The sequence below is a fragment of the Geotrypetes seraphini genome, chromosome 5, assembly GCF_902459505.1.
Source record: "Geotrypetes seraphini chromosome 5, aGeoSer1.1, whole genome shotgun sequence".
Taxonomy (NCBI): domain Eukaryota; kingdom Metazoa; phylum Chordata; class Amphibia; order Gymnophiona; family Dermophiidae; genus Geotrypetes; species Geotrypetes seraphini.
Genome location: NC_047088.1, coordinates 152,550,979 through 152,571,702, shown reverse-complemented (window position 1 = coordinate 152,571,702; position 20,724 = coordinate 152,550,979). Strand labels below are relative to the sequence as shown.

At 40.1% G+C, this 20,724-nt stretch overlaps 1 protein-coding gene across 3 annotated transcripts in view; it reads right to left on the bottom strand.

The window, feature by feature from the left end:
- The window catches only part of ALS2 (alsin Rho guanine nucleotide exchange factor ALS2), a 242,257-nt gene that overhangs the window by 72,923 nt on the left and 148,610 nt on the right, over positions 1-20,724 (bottom strand). For all 3 annotated transcript variants that reach the window (XM_033944890.1, XM_033944888.1, XM_033944891.1), the window contains exons 20-24: positions 20,077-20,175; positions 19,151-19,315; positions 16,163-16,274; positions 15,816-15,893; positions 2,422-2,555 (exon numbers count right to left, since the gene is read on the bottom strand). In XM_033944890.1, the coding sequence (XP_033800781.1) occupies positions 2,422-2,555; positions 15,816-15,893; positions 16,163-16,274; positions 19,151-19,315; positions 20,077-20,175 (588 nt within the window). The remainder of the gene's footprint in view (positions 1-2,421; positions 2,556-15,815; positions 15,894-16,162; positions 16,275-19,150; positions 19,316-20,076; positions 20,176-20,724) is intronic.

Here is a 20,724-nt window from a genome sequence, read left to right as displayed (position 1 = left end):
TCTTGAATAATGTCTAAAACCCACTGATCTGACGTGACCTTGGCCCACTCCGCCCAGTACGCCGACAGCCGTCCCCCTAAGGGAAAGGCGGAGGGAGCCAAGACCCCGTCATTGCGGAGCGCGACTTGCCGCGGCACGCGCTGGCTGACCTGAAGAGGGTTTCGTCGTATGAAAGGAATTTCTCTGCTGAAACCGAGGTCTCGAAGAAGGGAAAGAACCAGATGCGGATCTGAGGAATGGTTTACCGGACCTGTATCTCCTAACATCCCTGAAGCGCGGTCTAGACGAAGAGGACTTCACAGGGAGCCTAGCCCTATCTTCCGGTAAACGCTGTGTTTTGGTATCACCAAAATCCTTCACCAATCTATCTAAATCTTCCCCAAACAATAAACCCCCTTTAAAAGGGAGTTTCACAAGCCGAAGCTTGGATGCAGCATCTGCCGCCCAATGACGGAGCCATAATGACCTGCGAGACACCACCGAAAGAGACATCTGCTTTGCCGAAGCCCGAATAATATCATATAAGGAGTCTGCTAAATAAGCCAAACCTGACTCCAAATCAGCCATTTCCGCAGGGACCGAACCCCCGGATTCCATTAAATTATCCGCCATCCCTTGCGCCCACTGCAGACACGCTCGCGCCGCATAAGAGCTGCAAATTGCGGCCTGTAAGGAAACCGCAGCTACTTCAAAGGACATTTTCAGTGAAGATTCAATGTTTCTATCCTGTGCATCCTTTAGCGTAACTCCCCCTTCCACCGGCAAGGTAGTCTTTTTAGTTACCGCCGCCACCAATGCGTCCACCCTGGGCAACCTAAACTTCTCGAGTTCGGTCGGGTCAACCGGATACAAGAGCCGCATGGCCTTTGCCACCCTTAGACTGGATTCCGGCGTGACCCATTGCGCCGAGATCAGTTCCTGCATGGCTTCATGCACCGGAAAGGACTTAGGCGGCCTACGCGTTCCTGCCATCAGGGGGTTACCCGACACCTTAGTATTCTCTTGAGAGATATTCAAACTCTGCAAGGCCTTTGAAATTAAGGAAGAAAGTTCTTCTCTATGAAACAGACGGAGAGCGGAAGGGTCATCCACTTCCCTACCCGGGGGATCCTCTGCGTCCCAATCTAAGACCTCACCTTCCTCCAAAGACTCAGGAAGAGAAAAAGGGGACATTGGCAAATTATCCTCCGCGTCCGCGGTCGCGAGTCTGCGTTTCTTTGCTACCGGCGACCGCCCTGGCGACACCATCGCACCTGTAGTGGGTCTGGCAGTATTACCATTCAACCCAGCCGAGGTAGAGGGCCCAGGAAGGGACAGACCGGCCACAGGTATCGGCTGGGCAGGCTGCGAGCCCTGTAACATAAATGCCTGGTGCAACAGCATAACAAATTCAGGAGAAAATGAGCCCAACTTAAGGGAAGCTAAACCGCCCTGATCCGTGCCGGGAAGCGGAATCGCGCCCTCTTCCAGCGCTCCCGCCCCCCCCACCGCCGCAGAACTCCCCTCAGCCGTGGAAGAGCCCTGCAGCAACCCCGAGTCGACCTCGAGCGGCGGGGACATCGATCGGGCCTCCCTTACACGGGAAATGGCCACATCACATGCCTGCAGAAAAGCATCGTCTGCCGGTGCGCTCACACACCCGGCAGAGCAAAAGCCCGACAGTGTTCTGCGCTTCCCACAGCGCTAACACCGCTGACCAGCCTCCGTTGCCATACCTCGTTCCGGCACCGAAACAAAAACTTTTTTTTTATTTTTTTTCACACGCGGAGAACGCCGCCGAACGCCGACTCCGCCCACCAACTACCCTGGCACCCGGGAACGCGACAAAGAACCACGATAAACGAGTAAGTAACTTACTCACCCAAATTTTCGTCCGCTCTACCAGAAGCCAGGTCACAGTTGGTAAGTGTACTGGAAGCCGATTCAAACACGGCACGGCTCAGCACAAGCAGGAAGTCGGCCCCTTTTTTTTTTTTATACTGGAATGAAGAAAGAAAGCACTCCTGCAGCGTCTAAAGAAACCCCTCAATCAATCGGAGGGGAGGGTGGAGAAGGGACCTGGGAGGGCCCAGGTGTAACTCCCAAAGCTGGCACCACTCAGCCAGGCACCCCTGACCTACTGAAGAGAGCTAGTCTCAACAGAGGAATCCAAAAGAACACCAATCTATCCGGCAGCAGCCAGAATCCAGGAGCTAGAGAATTAGCTCAACCCCTGCTGGGAGATAGAGCAAAACTGAATCAACAGGAGGAACACCAGGCTTTAAGGCCAACTGTTAATCAGTTCTCTATCTCCACCTGCTGGTCGATGTGAGCTATACTCCACTAGTCTCTGGATTCATCTGCTGCTTTGCTATGGAAAAAGCCATTAAACCAAAGCAGGATATCAAAACTGTTCTTGCAGAGAGCCTAGAAATAACTCACAGGGCTCTGGGTTGCTCCTTGTCACTGCCATACAGGCTGGGCTTACAGTAGGTTCCAGTGACCTTTAATCCAGATCCCCATTCTCCATTGAAGAGACCTTCAATGTAGTCTCCATTGGGCATAGTCAGGGTTCCCTGGGAATGATATGCAGAGAGAAGGAAGGATAAGCAATGAAACAGAAGAGACATTCAACCTAGGACCGATCAAATGAATAACTAGAAAATAAATATAAAATAGTCTAAGGATTTGCCCATGTAACTGTGAACATACCTTGTGTTTACAATCCTTCCAGTGACTGAATTGTGTGACCAAAGTATTGGTTGCCGTTGCACAAACTTTAGCTGCTATGAGAGAGTATGCTAGAGGTAATCAGTGAGAATGGTTTGACTTTGGCTAAAGAGCTTCAATATTCAGCACTCTCCTACTCAAGATAGTCAGATAAATCTGGTTAGAATCTGGAGTAGCCACCTAGAGGTTAGAGCAACAGACTGAGAACCAGGGATGCCAAAGTTCAAATCTCACAGATGCTCTTGCATCTTATGCCCTCCAGGAATAAGAAAATACATATTGTATCTGAATGTAACTTACCTTGAATTAATACTGAAAAGTCACAAGCTGAGGAAAAGTTTGGTCTTTGTATGGGTTACACCCATCAGCGAGCAGACAGAGGGCTAGATGCACAGAACATGGTTAAGTTCATGTGGGTCGCTGTTGGCTGATTTTTTGGCTGACTTTGGAACAGCGATTGATGTTCCAAGAAGTTTGCATGCAAATTATTTACACGGAGGTCCCGTCTGGGATACAGGAGGAGCCTAATGCCTGATTGGGAGGAGCCTTAGGCATCCCAATTAGAGCCTTATGCCCCTCCCTGTGTATCACATGATGTACCGGGGGGGGGGGTGCATGATGTTTAGGGGGGGGTGCATCCGGTGGCAGGAGAGAGTGGGCATCCTCCTGCTGATTTTTTTAAACAAAGGGGAACAGGGAAGGGGAGGGGTCAGTTGTGGAGGGCCTGGGCTGTCTGCTAATTCCTCAGTTCATATCAAAGCAGATAGACAGCCTTAGAGAAGAAAACCTAACATGTCTACATGGAGACTTTCCCCAAGAAACAAGTCTGTTTTGCTCATATTACAACATTTAACATGAAATGAATATCAATCCACTGGGAGGATCCAAGATGGCCGCGAGTGGCTGAATTTCGGAAGCGTCTCCTGAGCGTTCGGTAGATTTTTGAATTTACCTATTCATAATTGCTCAGCTTGTTCTGAGAATTTCCTTATGCCTAAGAGGAGAGGGAGAAGTGCCGCCGGAGCCTTGCGGCGCTCTGAAAATCCTCCTCCTCTCACTATTGAACAGTTCTTGACTCGGCTTCAGAGGGAGCCGGTAACTTCGGGGAATCGCCCGCAAAACTCGGCGGTACGGGGTGATGCCGCTAGGATCCACGGGCTAGAGGTCACGCTGAGCCCAGAAGTAAGAGACACTCCCCCCAACCGCAGCAGGCACCAGGCGCGTCCATACAGGCAGTACCGGTAGCCCAGGAGGCTGGTTCATCAGCCAGCTATGTTATGGATCTATCAAAAGACGTTTTGAGTCTAGAGAGGGATACTGCAGCTGGAACATCAAGGAAAAGGGAGGCACAACAAGACTTGATACCCACAAGTTTGGCAGGTGACACTTCCTCCTTTTTGGTTGAAAAACCCACTGAAATTACAATGGAATCTCTTTGGGACATAGTAGTTAAATTAGGAAATTCATTGAATCCACAAATTAAAGTACTGGAAATTAAAAATGATAAGCAGGAACAAGAACTGACTCAATTGCAATCAGAAATGACTTCAGTTAAAATCATCTCAGAAAAAAATGAAAGTGAAATAGTAGGGGTTAAACAAGTACAAGAAACTGTGATTAGAGATAGTACAAATATCAGGATGAAACTGGAAATGATTGAAAATGGCCAACGAGCCAATAATTTGCGGTTCCTAAACTTCCCTAGGATTTCTTCTATGTCTCCTAGGGAAATGTTAAAAAAATATTTTTTAGAGATTTTCTCAGTTTCAGAAGAATTAATTCCACCATTTACACAAGTATTTTACCTGCCTGATAGAAAATTGGATCAGCAATTGATCAACGAGGGACAACAGGAATCAAAATTGGATATTACTACACTACTGGAAAGTTCAATGAAGGAATTAGTTAAACCTGCGACATTGCTGGTAACAGTTTTTTTTTTAAAGTTTTTTTATTGAATTTTTTTTCCATTTAACAACAAGTGTCATAAATTTTCATACAATTATCTTAACAATACACTTGATATTTTTATAATATATTTTATATATAACATTTCTTGTCTTATTTTTCTTATGGTTTTATATATCATACTAGTCTTTAAGCCCGTTACATTAACGGGTGCTAGAAAGCAGCCCCCTTTCCCTCTCCCCCTCCAGTTCCTCCCTGACAGTGTCTCCGTGGTCCCCCTTCTGTCTCCCCTCCCAAGCAAAGCTGTCTGCCTCCCAGCACACCCCTCCCCCCCAAAGCAGACCCCTTTCCCTCTACCCCTCCAATTCCTCCCTGACTGTCTCTCCGTGGCCCCCCATTTTTTCTCCCCCCCAAGCAAAGCTATCTACCTCCCAGCACACCCCTCCCCCAAAGCAGACCCCTTTCCCTCTGGCCCTCCAGTTCCTCCCTGACTGTGTCTCCGTGGCCCCCCCTTCTGTCTCCCCCCCAAGCAAAGCTGTCTGCCTCCAAGCACAGCCCTTTCCCAAAGCAGGCCCCTTTCCCTCTCCAGCTCCAGTTCCTCCCTGTCTCTTCGTGGCCCACGCGATTTTCTCTTCTCGCGGTCTGGCCAGCTCCCCTAGTCCCTTGCCACCGCCGCCACCCCCTTCCTTTCCCGCGGTCGACAAACCTCTTGCCTCCAGTAGCCGCTGCAGCACTGTAAACACGTTGCTTCGCGGCCTCTACTGCCCCGATTTGCTCTTCCATGTCCTTGATGACGTCATCAGAGAAACGGAAGAGCAAATGAAGGCAGTAGAGGCCGCGAAGCAGCGTGTTTACAGTGCTGCGTCGGCTGCTGGAGGCAAGAGTTTTGTCGACCGCGGGTAGGGAAGGGAAGGGGGTGGCGGCGGCGGCAAAGGACTAAGGTAGCCGGCCAGACCGCGAGAAGGGTAGGCTGAGAGGAACCCGGGACCGTGGCAGAGGCTCGTTGCACAGTGTAAATACAGTTGCTCAGTGTGAGGCTTCCTTCGCTCTTCCGGGTCTGCATTCCGACTCCTCAACGTGCCAGCCTGAGCCGGCATAGGCGGTTGAGGGTGGAAGGTTGTGGTCGGAGTTGCTAGGCTGCAGCGGATGTGTGAGTTGCGAGTGTGGGGCCTGCAGCGGCGCGAGGTGGAGACGGAGAGCAGGCTGTGGTGACGTTGTAGGCGCGCATGCGCACTCGTATTTTCGGGACATCTCAGGGAACACTTTTTTTTAGTGCGCATGCGCGTCTACCATTTTATTATATTAGATAATTGTAATTATTTTTCTTATAAAGTTATACAATATATATATTGTAATGATTTTATCAATTATTATTTAAATATGAACCTTTTTCCCCTCCCTTTATTACGTTATTTTCATGTAAGAATATCATCTATTATAATATTTTATTTATAATATATGATAAAGAGAATAATTCCCTCCCCTTAACCCCTCCCCCCCTCCTTCTTTATACTATTTTCTTATCATGGGAAAATGAAATTCAAATATTGCAATATTCTGTTAATGGTCCCCAAATCTTCTTGAACTTATTCATATATCCTTTTTGTGTTGCAAATGCATGTTCCATCTTATATATATGGCAAACTGAGTTCCACCAGAAATTATAGTTCAATCTGTCCCAATTTTTCCAATTACGTGTAATTTGCTGTATTGCTATTCCAGTCATTATAAATAAAAGTTTGTTGTTATTTGATGAGATTTGACTATGGGCTCTCATTGTAGTACCAAATAGAATTGTATCATATGTCAAGGCTAATGGATTTTCTAACATCCTATTTATTTGGGGCCAAATTGATTTCCAAAATGTTAATATGAATGGACAATAGAATAAAAGATGATCTAATGTCCCTGCTTCTAGATGACAATGCCAGCATCTATTAGACTTAGAGCTATCAATTCTATGTAAACGTGTAGGGGTCCATAGAGCTCTATGCAAAATAAAAAACCAAGTTTGTCTCATAGATGCTGACATTGTACATCTTATCCTCCAAGACCAAAGTCGTGGCCATTGAGATGCATTAATTTGATGCTTAAACTCAATGCTCCAAATATCTCTAAGACCATTTTTTTTTTTTTTAATGTATAAATCCAGATATTAATTTATACCACATTGCGGCCTGGTGTCCCATGGAATCTATCTGAAAACATAAGAATTCCATACTATGATAATTATTAAGATTTTTCCATTCAGAGAACCCTGTCTGAATGGCCTGCTTCAATTGCAACCATCTGAAATATTGTGATTTATTTAAACCAAATTTATTTTGCAATTGTGAAAACTCAAGCAGTTTACCTTTATTTATTACATCTTCTAAAATACGAATTCCAGCCATCATCCAATGTTTCCAGATAATTTTAAAACCGCCAACTTTGATCTTTGGGTTAAGCCATATTGTTTGAGTCGTTGATTTAGTTATTGGAATAGGAGTTAGATTACTTATATATCTTATTGTTTTCCAAGTATCCATTAATATTTTATGATCTTTATATAACCTTGGCATTTGAATACTTATCACATGACTCAGATGTAAAGGAAACATTAATCTCCATTCTAACCAGAACCAATCTGGTATATGTTCAATGGGTTCTGGGAGGATCCAATACATACCATGACGCATAATATAGGCTTGATGGTACCTATAAAAATTTGGAAAATTTACCCCTCCCTCCTCAATTGGTCTTTGTATAGATACTAGAGCAATTCTGGGGTTTTTTCCAAGCCAAATAAATTTTGTTAATATTTTATCCAATTTTTTGTAAAAAGACCCCTGGAAAAAAATTGGTATCATACCCATTTGATAACAAACTATTGGTAAAATCATCATTTTTACAGTTTGCACTCTCCCCCACCAAGATATGCACAAAGGATTCCATTGCTCACACATTTCTGACACTTTTTGTAATAAATTTTTTTCATTGGTTATCATAGTTTCTTCTATAGTTTTTGTAATCCAAATTCCTAAGTATTTTAATCCTTCCTCTTTCCAAATAAAAGAAAATGAGTCAAATAAACTTTTTGTACAATGTACGTTGAGTGGAAGTACTTCTGATTTATTCCAGTTTATTTTATATCCTGAAAATTTTCCAAATCTTTCAATCAGTTCGAGTAGCTTTGGAATGGTTTTTTCCGGATTTCTCAAATAAAGTAAAATATCATCCGCATATGCTGATAATTTATATTCTCTATCTGAATGTGGAATACCCTGTATCTCCTTTATCTGTTCTATAGCTAATAACAAGGGTTCTAAAACGATATCAAAAAGCAAAGGAGATAGTGGGCATCCTTGTCTAACCCCTCTTTGTAGAATAAATTTTTCTGAAAAATCATTATTAATATATAATCTAGCAACAGGGGAGTTATACAATGCCTTTATTATTTGTATAAAACCGGATCCTATACCAAACCATTCCATTGTCTGAAACATGAAGGACCATTCCACTCTATCAAAAGCTTTTTCAGCATCTAATGAAATAGAGAATGCTGGGTCATTGATGGATTTTGTCAAATATAACATGTGATGTGCCAATCTAGTATTATGAGACGAATGTCTTTGAGCAACAAAACCTGTTTGATGCATATCAATAATGAAAGGGAGAGCTTTAGCCAATCTTAATGCTATTGCCTTAGTTAAAATTTTTCCATCCACATTTATTAAAGAAATAGGTCTATAGTTTGATACCAAAGTAGGATCTTTATTTGGCTTAGGTAAAACTATAGTTATTGATTCAGCCATAGTACCTGTAATGCAACCTTTATTTAGTTGTTTCTGATATAATTTTAATAAATAGGGCATTATGATGTTTTGGAATGATTTATAAAACTCTACTGTATAACCATCTCCACCTGGAGCGGATCCAACTCTGAGGGACTTCAATGCTGTACCTAACTCTTTTAAGGATATTGGTTCTTCTAAACTTCGTTTTATATGTTCAGGAATCTTTGGTCCATTTATTAACTTTAAAAATTCTATACCATCTTTTTCCTTTTCTGAATAGGGTTCGGAAGAATACAAATCTTTATAGAATTTTAAAAATTGTTTTATTATGGGATTAGTTTGAGATAACATTTCTTTATTTTCATTTTGAATTGCAATTATTTTTGTTTTTTTCCTTTTTGCTTTGAGATAATTTGCAAGCAATCTTCCCGCCTTATTCGAATTTCCATAATACAGAGCTTGTTGTACAAATAAATCTTTTCTAATGATTTTTGAAGAAATTTCATTATATTTACCTTTAGCTTTTAACAATTCTTGTTGTGTCAAATAATCCCATTTTTCAATTAATTTTGATTCTAGAGACTTTATTAATTTTTCTAATTCTATAAATTGTTGTTTTTCTTTTTTTATTTTCATTGCTGAATAAGAAATAATTTGTCCTCTAGTATATGCTTTAAACGCATCCCATAAAGTCTCTATGGAAATTTCTTCTGTATCATTAATTTGAAAATATTCTTCTATTTTTTTTATAAGATTTGTACAAAAGTCATTATCTGCAAGCAATGTATTATTCAATTTCCATATATGTCTGTTTATATTTTGATCTATTATTTTAATTTCAATCCACACTCCACCATGATCAGATAATACAATTGGATCAATGACAGCCTGTGTGACTTGATGTACTAATTGATTAGAAACAAAAATATAATCTATTCTAGAAAAAGAATTATGGACTTGTGAACAAAACGAAAATTCCCGACCATCAAAATGAAGTATACGCCAAATATCCTTTAAATCACAAGATTGCACCAAATTGTCAAGACCTAATGATTTTATAAATCTTCTCGGGCTTTTATCTATCAATGGATCCATCACAGCATTGAAATCTCCTGCCACTATTAAATTTGAAGTAGCCAGTGGAAGAATCAACTGTTGCAGAGTTTTAAAAAATTCATTTTGATTTGAATTAGGGGCATATATATTGAAAAGCGTCATGGTGGTATTTCCCATGTCCATTTCTATATATATCCATCTTCCTAAAGGATCAGCTGCCTTAAACTTAAATGAAGCGGAACATTTTTTATTTATTAATATTGCAACTCCAGCTTTTTTTCCTATTGCTGCAGAAAAGTAACATTGCTTGACCCAATCACCTTTTAGCTTTATGGATTCATTATTTGATAAATGGGTCTCTTGTATGCAGCATATATCAGCGTTTTGCCTTTTCAAAAATAATAATGCCTTTTTTCTTTTAATCGGGTGATTTAGACCATTAACATTTAAAGAGATTATTTTAAGATCCATTTAATTTTAATGTAATATGTATTATAACAATCCCATCTGCAATGTTTTTTATGAACTTCATTTTCCCATAAATAAGATAGTTTGAGGAATTATCTATTTTACCCCTACCCTTAAAATGTAATACCCTCCCATTCCCTCCCTTCCCACCCCATTTGTATACGATCACTTGGAAACACAACATAGATCAGGTTTAACATTACTCCATTACAAGCTAAAAAATAAATTATAGTTTTATACTTATTACTCCATGCTTATAACATAGTATAATATATCCTTATACTAATATTTGTTATATTTATTTTCTCTTTTATTCATTTTCAGAAATATATATATATATATCTATTTTTTTTTCCCCTTATAATTCTTACCTTTCTTTATTTTACAAAAAATTACTCTAAAACAGAATAGAGCAAAGAAATGATTCTAATCTACAGGATTTTAACAGAGTTTCATATAATTCAATCAAGCCTGACTAAAAGCTTAGTTCCTAAGAACTTAAAGGCGTTACTAAAAACTTAAAAGCCTAGAAAGTGTTTATTAAATAATTATTATTAATCTGGATTCCTAAAATTGCAATATATTAATTGTCAGGTTAGTCAAAGTATCTATTAACCCATTTTTAAGTAAATAAATAAATTCAGTTTAAGTATATAGTGAAAGTCATTGGTAAATAAATATCCAATAAAATGCAATATCTTTCTTTCAAAATTATATGTGTAAAGTATGAGAAGGATGAGAATAAAATAGATGAGAAAAAGATATAGAAGAAATACAACATTTGAAGACAATTTTTTTTTTTAAAGTACTTCTATAATAAACTTAACGTTCTTCACTATCTTTGTCAGGGAACATGCCAAGAATGCATAACAGTTAGCTCAGTGTATCAGCTGGGAATGGTTACAAGCTTGTTTGCACATATGGCAAACATAAAGGAAGGGCTCAGCTGTTCTCCTCCAACTGGGTGGGAATTAACTTTCTGCTTCTTTTACTAATATAATTGTAGTCATTATATTCCACATCTTAGCTTCTGGGTCTTCCGGGATATTCATAGGAGCAGGGCAGATTCAGTTTGTAATTTACTCATGTGTTGGTAGCCTTCTATTCAGGATTTTTTTTTAATGAGACACTTCCCAATCGACCACAAGTTTTCACGCAGGTTGCACTACTGTTTGTACTTCCTGTTGACACGCAGATCCCTTCTTCTACTCAGCAACTCAGCAAACATAGTATCTCTAGTGTTCCACCTTTCTCCATTTCTCTCCGTGAGCATATAATCCATGCTGCAAGAGGATATCTTTCAAAAATCTCCTCCATCTCGTCCCTTCAGCTGCATATCTATTGAATTCTCCAGGTAGATCAATGTTCTTTTTTTTTTTTTTTTTTCCCCTCCACAACATTCTGTTACTGACATGTTTGCATTCTTTTCAAGTTGTTCCATTTTCCTGTTATTTGCTTTTTTTAAAAAATTTCTAGCATTCTAAACTGTTTTTACAGTTTTTTAATGTTTAGATTATTTTGTATATAATAAATCAAAGTGAAAAGTTATTAATGTCTTCTTGTTATATTAAATACTTTAAAATATTCCCAAAGTTTCTTTTTAAGATGTCATTGGTTGTTCAAATGTTTCAAGGTATTCTGCTAGTTTTTTAGAATCATTAAAATTTTGTGTTTTATTTCCTAATGTTACCTTCATCACCGCTGGGTAGAGTAATCCATATCTTGCTCCTAGTGCTCGTAGTTGAGGTCTTAAATCAAGGAGTTGTTTTCTTTTTTGAGCAGTTTCTCTAGCAAAGTCTGGCACAATATGTATCCGTGCATCTTGACATCTTAGGTTTTTATTTGCTTTAGCTAGCTGGCATATTTCAACTACATGTTGATATCTTAGTAGTTTAAAAATAAAAGTTCTTGGACCTTTTTGTGTGGTTGTTTTCTGTCCCGGTATTCTGTGTGCCCTCTCTATTTCAAGAGGCACCTTGGATTTTATAGGCAGTATCTTTGGGAGGAATTGTTCTAAGAAATTGATAGGATCATTTTTTTCCACTCCTTCCGGCATCCCAATAATTCTTAAATTATTTCTTTTTTCTCTATTCACACAGTCTTCCAGATCTTTCTTTAATATTTCCATTTCCTTCCAGGCTTGTTTGTTTTGTATAACCTCAGTATGTACTTCCTCTGCTCTTTCCTCTAAGTGTGTCATTTTGTTGTCAATTAGATCAACTCTTTTTGTTAATATAGCAACATCATCTATTGCTTTTTGTAGTTGTTTTTTGATCTCCAGTACTATATCCTTTATCTGTTTTATTTCTGCCATCATATCTTGATCTTCTGCAGGCAGTGGTACTCTTGATGGTGTCCCTGGTTCTGGCTTTGATCTTTTGTTACTGCTGGTTCCTGATCCTCCGGTTCCTGCATCGTTTTTATTTTGTTTGTTTGATGACATTTTCTTCTTATCAATCTTTTTTCCAAATAAAATTGAATTGTTGGAGTTTTAAATTTGAAATAGTAGCTTGTTTAGCCTGGAGCACAGCTCTTAACCGACCATTTCCTTGTGTGTCCAAGTTCTAGAATCTACATTGCTGGTAACAGTTGTATTGATGCCAGGTAAGAACTGGATTATGAAAATGTTCTTTAAAAATAGAACTAAAGAGTTCCTGGGTCAGAAAGTACAAATTTTTCCAGATGTTACCAAAGAGACTCAAAAACGAAGAAAGCAGTTTCTGTTATTAAAATCTGGAGTAACTTCAGTGGGAGGAAAATTTTTCCTTAGACTTCCTTGTAAATGTATTGTTCATTATGGTTCAGATAAATATGTTTTCTTTGATCCGACACACCTAACTAAATTTGTGGTATTGAAACGTCTTGAGAAAGGTGAAAAAATGGAAGTAACAACAGAAACTCATGATTAAGCTCCCCGCGATGTCATCCACTTAGATTTTCTTAAGTTTAAGATTATTATTATGATCTTTTCGATTTTTCTCACTCTATTGAAGTCTTGGATCCAATAATTGTGGACTAGAGATTGTTTTTATAAGAAGAAGATGTTAAGATGTTTAATATTTTCTATACTGTATTGTAATTTATTTTCTTTCTTTTTATTTGTCTTAATACAATCTTACTGTACAAGATGTTTATGCTTGGGAATATTGTATAAAATTATAAAAAAAAATAAAAATAAAAAATGAATCCTGTGTAACATATAATAAGGTGGAATAAACAACCACCTACCTGGGTGCAACCTGCACTAACAGTGTTGGTGTTCTTAAAGCTATCCCATGGGCTCTTCAAAGAAGTGGACTCCTCTATCTATAAGAGCATAATAGAAACATAGAAACAGACGGCAGATAAGGGCCAAGGCCCATCCAATCTGCCCACCTTAATGACCCTCCCCTACCTTTACCCTGTGAATAGATCCCACGTGTCGATCCCATTTGGCCTTAAAATCAGGCACGCTGCTGGCCTCAATCACCTGAAGGGGAAGACCATTCCAGCGATCAACCACCCTTTCAGTGAAAAAGAATTTCCTGGTGTCACAGCGCAGTTTCCCGCCTCTGATTTTCCACGGATGCCCTCTTGTTGCCGTGGGACCCTTGAAAAAGAAGATATCCTCCTCCGCCACAATGCGGCCCATGAGATACTTGAGCGTCTCGATCATGTCTCCCCTCTCTCTGCGCTCCTCGAGCGAGTATAGCTGTAATTTATCTAACCGTTCTTCATACGGGAGATCCTTGAGTCCCGAGACCATTCTCTGGACAGACTCCAGTCTCAGCACATCCAATGGTCCATCAAGCCCAGTAGCCCGTTTTCACGGTGGCCAATCCAAGTCCCTAGTACCTGGCCAAAACCCAGGGAGTAGCAACATTCCATGCTACCGAATCAGGGCAACCAGTGGCCTTCTCAATAACAGACTATGGACTTTTCCTCCAGCTATGCTATCTGCTCTTACCACGACCTCTGGCAATACGTTCCAGAGCTTAACTATTCTCTGAGCCTGGAAACCAGAATAGTTTGTTGCTTCAGACTGCTGTCCTCCATCCTACCAGCTGGACTGAGACCTCAAACCCCACTGGAATTCGCACGCATAGACCGGGGGAGGAAAGGCAGTTAGCATCCAATCCTGGTGAAAAACCACCATGGGGCCACTCAGACTTTGCTCAAGCTCTCTGCAGACAAAACCTGGAGTGAGCCTCGTTTCTAAGAAAATGGTTCCTGAACTCTCAGACTGTTAGTGCAGATTGGCCAAGCAGATGCCATGCAAAGCAGACTGCCTCTTGGCTACAGTCTTCTGCCCTCAAGAGTCTGTGTTCTCTAGCAGCCAGAGATGTCCCGAGACCAGGATCCTCTGCAGCCAAAGAAAAATAACAGATCATTTCAGATCTCTCCTGTGAAAAACCTCAACAGTCTTGAAAGACGTGTTCATAAAAAAAAAAAAAAAAATCTTCAGAAATTCCTTCTTTATTTGGGACAGAGGAAATAAAAGAGGGGACAAAACAACTCTAGTGGGAAACCAATTAATATGGTAGGGGAGGGACCAGATATCCCCAAGGAAAAGATGCTCTGAATTCATCTTTATAAAGCTCATCTGGATGACCAGCTCTCTAAATGGGCCCTAAAGTCACCTCACCAGCCCAGTCCTTAGGTATACATAGTGCTTGTAACCACCTACTGGAGACAGAGAATATGGCTGCATGGTGCCTTTCATAAGGCAGAGCTCACAGCTCATTGGTCTCTGTTGCCATCTGCTGGCTGACAGATATATTCGTTTGAATTGGACTGGTCACGACAAACAGGAAACACAAATATACACACTTGCACTAAAGTTTTCATATAACTTTACCCAGGTATAATTTACCTAAACATTTACCTCAAGTGCTGCTGTACAAAGATATTCTGGTAACACTATTACTATTCACTAGGCCACTTAATATGGATACCAAAGTTAAAATACCATTTAACTCTGTGGTGTGCCGATTCTTCTCAGTACTCCACAGGACATTCCACCAATGTATGTAGGGGTTAATTTTAAGTCAACTGGAACATGCAGAACAAGTCTTTTACATATTCAAATATGCAATTATCAAATAGTTATTTTTAATGCAATACATTCAGGGTATTCCTGATGTGAATAGGTGCACGGGGGGAGGGGGAGGATTGGTACCTATGTACATTTCATAAAATAGGGGCATATGTGCTGATCCTTACTAGCCTTGGAGTCGGTATAATTGTGTGGGATGTTTCAGATAGTCTATGTTCCAAAAGCAACAAAAGCCTTTCCAATCTAGGTGTCCCAATACAAAACTGCCCTCAAAACATAAATACATCAAGAAGATAAAAAGTATGACCTCAGGGAAGGAGATATTTCAAACAGGTGACTATGAAAAACAAATGGCTAATTTTTTTAAAGGACAAAATGTAAGAAATAAACATGACAAGTTTTTTAAAATTATTATGATTTTAAAAAAAAATTAAAGAGATATGGGGCCATTGACAAATTTTTGTAATGAATAGATACAATTTTTACATTATAAATATAATATAAATGAAGGGATGGGAGGGAGGGAGGGAATTTTGAACGTTAATCAATTGTTTGGGTCAATATAAAGAATATTTCATGGTTTATATTTAATTGCATATATTATGGGGGGGGTGTTGGGAGGGCAGGGGCTAAATATTATGTATTATGATTAATATGATAGAAATTCAAGTGATGTATTTAAATTCAATTGCCAACTTATTGATACACTTGTTGTAAGATGTAAAAATGAATAAAAAATGTAAAAAAATGATGATGATTTAATTAAAATGACTTTCCTCAGTGTAATAGCAAAGTGATGTAAAATAATACAAGGTAGTAATGCTGCTCTAAATTTGACAAACTTGAACTGCAGTATTTCATACCTTTCCATTCAGTGTCCAGTCATCTGAAAACTCTCCCTCGTAAATCGTATCATCTTCAGAAAGCAAAGTCCCTGTGCCCTGATAGATAAATGTGCCATAATGAGGACAAATGCAAACCTAGATCATTCACTAGGTATTAAATAAAAAGATCCCTTTTGCCATGGAAGGGAAGGAAGAGTGAGCCATTTCTCAGATAAACTAGATAATGATTTTAGGATAATACTTGTATGAGCAAAGTAAGGTATACAGTGTGATGGGATATATTGCAATGGAATGGATTAAAAAAAAAAAAAAAAAAAAAAAGACCATAAGATTATTATTAGAACGGTAGAGTATCTGGTTTTTACCATCATTTTGTTGACGCTGAAGGCTCCTTCATAGTAGAGTCCAAACTGAGTAACTACTACACCATTCCCTTGTCGCATGTCTTCTAGCCACATTCCCATATACTTCTCTCCCCTAAATAAAAGCAAGACAAATAAACTTGGACAATTGTTATTTCAACAATAGTTGCTGACACTGTCTAGTTCTAAAACAGTCACTGAAGACAGTCTATGACATTACTCTCATTCTTGACTGAATACCTTATAAAAGCCTTGAGAATACCAGCATACCATTGATAGCGTTGGCCTATGGTGGCATTGCCACTGCCAGTTCAAGAAATTTGAACCAGCCACGGGTGCACCAGCAATCTTATCGCAATACCAGCCATGGTTGGGTCTTTTGGTTCAGGTTACCAAGCCTGCAGTCTTGGTTTCTTTGTCGAGATTTCAAAGCCTTGAGCGGTTCCTAAACCGACGATTGGGCAGCTTAACCTAGGTTCCCAAACCTAAAATGGGTATTAGAGAATGACACAGGGACAAATTTTTCCCCATTCCCATGGGAACTCATTTTCCCATCCCAGCAAGTTCTTTTCCTGTCCCTGCCCCATTCCTGCAAGCTCTGTCCTCATCTACACAAGTCTCAAACACTTTAAAATCATAAGTGTTCGAGGTTTGTGCGGTTAAGGCTGAGCTTACAGGAATGGGGCAGGGACAGCAACAAAACTTGTGGGGACAGGACGGAGAAATTGAGTTCCTGCGGGGATGGGGAAAAATTTGTCCCCTTGTCATTCTCTAATGGGTATCTTCTATTGGTTCCCAAGCTGAAGTTCTGACTGTCTTTATTCCTTCATTGCATGTTATTATGTATGTAGGTAAATGTTGAAAGATATGCTATAAGTCTACATTGGCTTGTTTAAACTCTGATCCTTATTTTTTGGCATTATTTGCTGGTGTTGAAAAACAAAACCATCTTTTTCATAGTGTTTGAAACATGCTTTAATAGAGGTGGTTTGAAAATTTTTCTAGGTGACTTTTTTGTAAAAGCTAGTTAAATATATCTTTTTGACATTTTTTGAAAAATCATAAAATTTAAAGTGAAATTGTAAAGTAATGAGATTAGCTTACAAGTTGAAATTGTATATTTAAGAACAGTCATGCATATAAATAGACAAAATTTTACAGGGCCACAGAAGGCTAAACTTTGAAATTTTTTTAGTGTGTCCATTTTTTGAGGCTTTTTATATACGTCAGATTCAAAAAATAAAAATCTACATTAGTTCCATTGAACAGATCGTAAAAAGTTGCATAAGATCGCTAAGTTTCATTTGTTTTGCTTTTATAATCAAGGAAATATTTTGTAAAAATTTTGCAGGAATACTGTACATAGTCACAGTATGGTATCAAATAAAAAGCTATATCTCCACAAATATTCCACTGGCAAATCTTAAACTTTACCAAAGGTAGTTCAAGTCATATAAGATTCAGCATACAAAGTTTCATCAAATTCCCTGATGGTAAGGTGGAACACTTTTCTAAAATTAGACCACAACATGGAATGATCCAACAGGGAGAACTGAAGCATTCAGAACTTTTCCTACGAACAGTCAACTAAACTAAACTTTAAGTTTATATACCTTAAGTTTAACTACTCTCTCATCTTCAGGAATTAACTCACCGATAAATAAATATATATATATATATATATGCATATATACATACACTGCAAAAGGTACTATGCGGTTTACAAAATTAATACAGTTGAGATCTAGACTAAAAGGCCCAGATTCTGCAAAGTGCACCCAATTTTAGGCAGCTGTAGGCGACCTACAGCTGTCTATTCAGTTAATTGGGATGCATGTTTAAAAAAAAAAAAAATGCTCCCCAGGCAGGCCGCCTATATTGAAGGCGCCTCCGGGAGCCTAGGGAGGCCCACAAGACCACCTAAGCTTGCCTAAGGCTAGGCAGTAGCCTTAGGTGAACCTAGGCAGCCCTACGCGTCTCCCTAGTAGAGCGGGAGATGCTTACAATCTAGGCCAGCAAAATGCTGGCCTACATTATAAGTATAGCAGCCGCCTGTCCCCCCCCCCCCACTCCACGACGATCGTCGGCAGGAGGGTGCCCCTGACACCTCCTGATCGCCGGCAGGAAAGTGCTCAAACCCTCCTGTAGGAGGACGCCCCTCCTCTGGACCCCCGTGCGCTAACACCCCCTAACCGCCCCCCCCCCCCCCACTAACCTTTAATTGTTGGCCAGCCATGTCTTGCTACCGTCCATCCAGCAGGCCTGCCTTGTCGAATTGAGGCAGGCCCACCCCTTTCCAGCCTGATTGGCCCCTAGAGCCTGGGACAATCAGGGCTTAGGCTTATCGGGGATGTGCTGGAAAGGGACGGGCCCACCTCATTTCGACAATGCGGGCCTGCCGGATGGACATTAGCAAGACCTGGCCAGCCGGCAAATGATTAAAGGTTAGTAGGGGGGGGGAGGTTAGGGGGGTTAGCGTGGGGGGGCGTCCTCTGTCAGGAGGGGTTGGGCACCCTCCTGCGGGCGATTGTGCGGTTGGGTGGCCTTCCGGCAGGAGGGGTTGGGCACCCTCCTGCCAGCGATCGGGAGGCATCAGGGGGCATCTTCTGGCAGGAGGGGTTGGGCACCCTCCTGCTGGCGATCGGGAGGCGTCAGTGGGCATCTTCTGGCAGGAGAAGTTGAGCATCCTCCTGCCAGCGACTGTCTGGGGGGGGGACAGGACGGGACACAGGCAGCTGCTATATCTATCGCAGGGAGATCCCTTGCCGTGATTAAGTGTAGCGGCCGCGTCTACTCTAACCCAATTATGTAACTCGCGTCTGTAACATGGACGTCAGTTACAGAATTGGGGTTAGTGTAAGCCCAATCTGTATAGGACACTCCTCCCGGGCGTTCTATACAGAATCCTGGCCAAGTGCCTAAGAGAAAACAACATTTGTATAATAAAGATAAAATAGAAAGGAGGAATGATCAGAAACATCAATTACCTACCTTGTGATGTCATCAAAGACACCATAGCCAGTCTTCTTATCCAGAACCCACCGACCAATAAACATGCTGGGTGATGATGACGTGAGCTTGCCACTGCGCAGAAGACCATGACCATGGCGCATGTTATCTTGAAAACAGCCCTCATATACCTCACCACTAGCATAGCTGCATGTGAAGAGAAAACCAAAACAGTCAATCAGAATATACAGATTTGTACAGGATACTTCTTACCCTGTCTTCAGAATCTGGAAAAATGATAACCAGAATCTGAATTTGCACAAATTTCTGTGTTCAAGAGACCAACATCCTGTTATATTTGTAATTCTAGTTTATTATTGTATGGTTTTGTATTTGTAATTAAGAATCACAAATACATAGTATTATGCTGGTCTTTCTTATAAATGCCCTAACAATTTTCTATCTGGACTTTAACTGTTATCCTTATGCCTATTATATAATTACCAACCAACGCTGTGCAATCTGGCTATACATCCCAAAAGCAGCTACATGTATTTTTCAAAAGGAATATGTGAAGTATGTTATATTATTTTTTTGGATAAAAGGAGTATATAAATCCAAAAATATTACACCATAAGCAGCTAATTGAGCAATGTACCTTCATAAGGAAGCCTAACTTAGAAAACACCAACTTATGGGCATAAGTATGCCAGAGGACAGTAAGCCTGAAAGATCCAGGTTTATCTGAAAATTGAGATTAATAAAGAAAAAACAAATGGATAAACAAGCCAGTACAGAATAGACTGAATTCTAGCACTGAACCAATTAAGTGAGGTACAACACAGTATCTGAGTGTTCTTTGTATATCCTGTTTAAGGATTTCAGGGTTAAAATAGTTCCTCTGGCCTTTTCACAAGTGGACAAGTTGAACTTATTTCCCTTTATGCTAACACACAATCGTGCATTACCTATAGATGCCTTGCCCATACATCTTGCCCTCCTTCCAGTGTCCCAGGTAATTATCATCCTTGTCTAAGGCTTTGTTTGGTACTCTGTATTCACCAAATCTGTAAACACGGAGACATAATAGCAGCAAGAGGTTTACACACACAACACACATTAGTAAGGAAATGCACAGTTCCAAGGAAAAAAAGTGACATAACATCACATTTCATCAGCCGAAGGACTAATTGATATCATTCTTATATCTTTGGATCTTTCTGCAGCCTCTGATTTTGTTATCTATTCTTCTCCAGCACATTAATGATTGCACAGTACCAATCCTGCTCTTAAATGCTCTCAATCTTATTTGACTGATAAATCTTTTCAGGTTCACTTCTACTTCTACCTTACTTCTATTATGACTCTTCTTATTTAATATTTTTTTAGTCCCTTTAATGCTTCTTATTCAATCACGTTTGCAGATTATATCTAATTGCTTCTCCAATCAACTCATCTAGCACTACTTTTATTCTGGATGTTTCTCTCATCTTGACAAAATAGCTACCCGGCTAGATGCTAATGGTCTGAAATTTAATCTTGAATTTAAATTTAATGTGAATATATGATCATCTCAATAGATAATGCCTCCCCCTCTCCAGTACCTGTACCTCTGT